Genomic DNA, 5,274 nt, shown 5'->3' with positions numbered 1-5,274 from the left:
GGGGCATCGGCACGAGCAGCAGCAGCAGGGGTGGAGCCATGGGTAGAGGCTGGTCCAGCAGCAAATAGTAAGCTTTTTACACAGACATATATAGACACAGAACAAATAAGGAAAGACAGACCAGTGCATGCTTAAATGGACTATCAGGGATACCTGCTGTAAATATGTGGATACACCACTGTATCGTCTTGTGCATGCTCACCCTTCCTCACACAGTACACTGATAAATGAATATTATTGAATTTATCCTCAAAGCTAACTGGTTCAATATAAAGCTGTCAATACCAGCAAGATTAGATTAGTCACAACAGAGTAGCTCTACAACTGTACACAGACCCTACACACCTTTTTTAAACAGCTGAGGTTTTTCTACTGAAGGCACAAAGTGATAGCCTGTTAAAATATGCGCAAGAGTTATGAATCATGTAAAGCGAGGCCCCAGGAAAAAAGGAGCTCTCTCTCTTGTAAGGTCATTTGCTGCACAGGCTCATCTGGGCTCTAATTGAATTAAGCAGGCCTCGGGGGGCCCCAGGCTAACCTGAGCGCTAATCTGTGGGCCATTATTTCCTGTTAACAGCACGCTCCCTCTCTCCTTCTCCTCACCCTCCTCCCTCCCTGTCTGCCAGCCCAAAGCATATGTGCTTTAAAAGTTCACTCACTTCAAACCTGGGCTGCAGTCTCCTGCAGGGATTGATCTTAAAAATAGAATGAGGCTGATTTTTGTTTGTTTGTTTTTCGGGGTTACGTGATGAAGATGATGGCTTTAAGGCTCCATGGAGCAGAGAGAGGGCATGTTTCTTAAGAGGTTTTATGATGATAGCCATTGGAATTTCAAATCAAAGCGTTCTGGTCTGTGTGCTAAAGTGAGTTTATTTGTTCAATTCTTTTTGCAGTGCGTTCTAAAAGGTGTTTTAACAAAGTATATCACTAAGCATCTTTGACTTTTACAGCTTTAACAAAGCTTGAACCAGTTTTCATCTGTACATAAATATCAGTTTGAAGAAGATGCCAAAATAAATATTCACAAAATATTCTCTTGTTAATCTTAATGTAATTATCCTAGTGGACTTACTTTCCTGTCCTTGATATATACAGTAGGTCTGGTTTAAAATAGAGATTTTCTGATGAGCTGTGCTTCTTATTCAGTTGATTCAGTATTGATTCCTGAAATTTACCATATTAAACAACTACACTAAATGTCAGATGTATGCAGAGATTGTTTGTTATATGCAGTTCAGATCAGACTGCATGTTATGTAAAATGTCTTCTCTGTCAAAAACAAGTTGTTATAATGCGCACAAAAAGGCTATTTTAAAAAAAAAAAAAAAAAAAAAAAAAAAGATAGCTGCCTATATTAGCCATGATACGTCATGATAGTTCCATAAACTGACATGAAGAGTGCGGACGCACCGCACTTAACAGACTGTTGTGACTCAGGATGCACGCAGGATTCTGCACACTGAGCTTTCAGTTTGCTTTGTTGAATAGATATTATCTCTGGCTATGAGGAGTGAGGCTGTGGATGTTGAGTGAACAATGTGTGGATTCTACTTCACAGTATAGATCTTAAGGGTTCCCATGATACCTTCTGCTCAAAATCCACTATTCTGTATCTCTAGGATTGTCTTTAACAGTTTTTCTTTTCAAGCATCTACATTATTTATCTTTCCAGGGCTAAAGTTCAACATTCTGCAAATTGACACTAAATGAGTGTAGTTTGAATCTAGAATGTACCAGACTGTTGAATCCCAGGATATCCTTGAATCTTATCCAGCCACTCTACCATATAATGAACTATCAATTGCAGCAAGAATGCTAAAAGAATCTTTCAAAAATAAAGAACTCAGTGGGAAGACATCAAAGGGTTAGGTGTCCATCTCACCTGGTGTCGTCCCACTCTGGGCTGAGACCGGTCAAAGAGCCGCGGGACTCTGAGACAAACTTGTACACTACCAGCAGGCAGTCTCGGCACAGCTGGACTAAGCGGCGGCAGCATTGTAGCTCCTGGGGTGACACCACCTCGCTGCTCTTACTGAAGATCGTCTCCCATGATGAGCTGGAGAGCAAATGACAAAGCAAGTATACAAACACATACTCAAAGAGTCAAGTTAAATTGTTATTAATGGATTAGCAAAACAGTGTATTCACCAATATACATAAGTATACTGTCTATGTCTAAGTCTATGTCATAAAACTATGCCACATGCAGTCTAATGTGTGGCCCTTCACTGTACACGTGTGTATTCATTTGCATACACAGCCATACAGGAACATAGAAGGACATACACAGAGGAAGGATGAAAGAAATCCAAGTACAGTTAACCCCCTTTACAACCCTGGACATACCCCTAACTGTGAGAGAGCTTCAACAACTGAGACACACAACCCCGGGGGGTGCGTTTGATGTCTACCCCCTTTTTCTCCTTGGGAGGTAATTCCTCTGAAAGGGTTCAAAACTGTGTGTTTCCATTCTCTTCCCTAAGTCGTTTTCAAAGCTTGGAGAATTCATTGCCCACAATAGCTGCCAGGCCTTTGATTGTTGTTAAGTCCCTTAGATAAAGTATCAAACAAGAGACACGGTAGTGTGGGGCTCTGCGCTTAGATTTGAAGTGTGCTTTCGATGTACACCACTTCGCTGTCACCACGTGACATGCCCCATGTTGCATTCATCCATGTTGTGGCCTTAACTAGCTGTAGGGAGGTGCCAGACGAGGGGCTAGGAAGCTAGCTGGATCATCAAGGGCGGGCTGTGATGAGACAAAGGCTGCATGGGGTGCAGTGTGCTGGGGCTAGCTAAGGCTAGGCTAGAATAATCCTCCTGGGCCCTTCCACCCAGTTTTTCTTTACTGTCTTTACAATGTCTGATTTTCCTGTTACTCATCTCTATTGCCTGCTCACTTCCTCACTCTCCCTCAATTACGACCACCAAGAAAATGGAGAGCTGTGGGCAGTGACTTCACTCACTGCACAACTGAACTCTAAAGAATATGGAGAGAAGGTCGCACCTTTAGCGCAGATGAGCTGAAAAGCCCCCAGCACAGCAGCTGTCTGCATGTTTGTGTCTGTTTGAGGAAGCTAATGTATGTGTTTGATGAAATAACTGTGTGGAAACCAACTTGATGTATCTGAAGACGTCTTGCTGCATGTAAGTGTGTGTGAGCCACTGATGGGAAACTGTTTTGCCAGTTTCTGTCTTGTCTACTGCTTGGGGTTTCTTGAGGGATATGATCAAGTGAGCTGTCACTGCAGTGACTCATTTCGTAGGAAACCACTTTCTGTCACATCAGAAAAAAAAATAATAAAAAAGGAGCCACATGAAAACTTCAAAGTATCAGAAAACAAACCAAATAAAAGAACTAAGACGCCTTCTTTCACCTTCTTCCTGCTTCCATCCCTCCCTTCTCTTTTTCATGCTCCCACCCCTGAAAAAGCCCTGATTAACAGCCCAGATTTGTGACCCTAATTTGCACCCTGTCTCCACAGAGTAACATGTTTCTTTCATCACCAAGAGCTTTCAGAAAAGTGCATCGGGGTCTGTTGGGCTGTCACTCATGCTCTGTCATTCAGTTGGCGTTGCTTCCCCATTCATACTGAATAAAAATTGGAAGTTGTCCCCGCTGTCACTGAAACTGGCACATTGACGGAACACTGGTGTGTGAACTTTTAGTTATGGAGATGAAAGAGTGGCTTTATGTAATGAATAGTGGTAATTAGACTGCAGTTTGATTACGTGTTTGTGTTGATTCAGAAGAATTAGTTTCCATGAATATCTGAAGCTCATTCAGGGAAATTCAGTTTCTTGTGGTACTCAGGGTAATTTTTCAATGCCTCTTTTTATTATATTTTAAATGTATTATTTATTTTGTTCTTGGTTTAAGTAGTCAGTTACAGAAAAAGTCTAACTTACATTATTATGCCTCATATTTTTTTATTCAAAGGTGCTAGATGGGTCTTTCATTTGCTGTAATTGTTTTTCAGTTTTTCTGAATCTGATGATTTCTTGTAGACAGAGGTTTTGACACCCCACAGTTAATAACATCCACTGAAAAATGCATTTCGAAAAAAAAAAAAACCCAGGAAATATTGGCAGTTACTATATTTTCTTTATCTCTATTTTAGCACAGCTTTGTGTCACAATGCTTGTTGGATTGTTGAATAGCATCTGAACCCCCTAGTCACACACTTTCCTGACTTGGAATTGGAAAGGACTGCATGTCATCATTTTTGTAACTTTCCGGCCATAACTCGTCACGTGTGAAGTTGAAAAAGTCGGCACTTCTTTCTCTTTTTATCATTCTGTATTCTGTCACTATTCCTGTTTACAACCAAGTGCAATAACATAAATACCTCAAAGGAGAGACAAAGTGTGCTCCGCTGTCCCCGTTTCTACAATCCATCATATTTTGCTGGATTACGACGTGGTTGAACAACACTTTTCAGCAAACCCTAGCCATTACATCATCCTCAGTCATGCCACAGCCCTTCCCAAAATGGCCTACCCAGTGTTGGAGAAGCAGTTCCACAGGCCCTGTCCGTGACTCCAAAGCAGCCGATTGAAGACGCGGTTAAAGAGTCGGTAGAGGTGGAGGCTGTCTATGTCTGGCTCCCTCCAGATCCGCTGCAGCGCCGACCGTATGTTGGTGCGTACGATGTCCAACACCTGAGTGAAAGACAAAGTGAGGGGAAGATGGGGAACAACAAAAAAACAGAGGTTTAAATCGAGCCTGCGAAAATAAGAAATGAATAATAATGAAGAAAGATGACATTTCAAATTATAAGTTTTATTTTTCATCTTAACTTAAAACTAGTGGTTACAAGATGAATGCCTTCATTCAGTAACAGTAATCATGAAATCTGCTTTAATCAGCTCAAAGATTGTGAAGATCTGAGCAGGTTTATCTCTGCATTCATGCATTTACAGAAACACAGCCTAGTTTGTGTATGTGTGTGTAACATAGGCAGGGCGAAAAGTGCTGGAGCAGAGAGAGGAGAGCATGGGAGAGAGGACTAATTGCTGCACCAACGTCACTCTTGGAGAGACGGTGTCACAAGTTTCCCGGGCAGTCTGAGGACACCTGTGCCATCCCTCCATCTTCCCTGTTTTGCTTTCCCGTCCCTCCCCACCTCACTGTCTTCTCTTCCCCCCCTTTTCTCCTCTTTTCATGGCGCTCAGAGTGCAGTGCTGTGGCTCTTTTGACTTTGATTCCTCGCGCCTCATTACTGACAGGCCTGTCTGACTGGGTGTTTGCGATGCGAAGAGGCAAGATTTCCCTA

The 5,274-nt window shown here is 42.2% G+C and overlaps 1 protein-coding gene across 10 annotated transcripts in view; it reads right to left on the bottom strand.

The window, feature by feature from the left end:
- ttll7 (tubulin tyrosine ligase-like family, member 7) overlaps window positions 1–5,274 on the bottom strand; it is a 68,265-nt gene that overhangs the window by 5,955 nt on the left and 57,036 nt on the right. For all 10 annotated transcript variants that reach the window (XM_020596682.1, XM_020596676.1, XM_020596680.1 and 7 more), the window contains 2 exons: window positions 4,500–4,660; window positions 1,883–2,056 (listed from right to left, as the gene is read on the bottom strand). In XM_020596682.1, coding sequence (XP_020452338.1) covers window positions 1,883–2,056; window positions 4,500–4,660 — 335 coding nt within the window. The remainder of the gene's footprint in view (window positions 1–1,882; window positions 2,057–4,499; window positions 4,661–5,274) is intronic.

This window comes from Monopterus albus, unplaced genomic scaffold (genome assembly GCF_001952655.1).
Source record: "Monopterus albus unplaced genomic scaffold, M_albus_1.0 scaffold31.1, whole genome shotgun sequence".
In the NCBI taxonomy this organism is placed as follows: Eukaryota; Metazoa; Chordata; class Actinopteri; order Synbranchiformes; family Synbranchidae; genus Monopterus; species Monopterus albus.
Note: the sequence above shows the minus strand (reverse complement) of the source record. Positions and strands in the feature narration are given on the sequence as shown.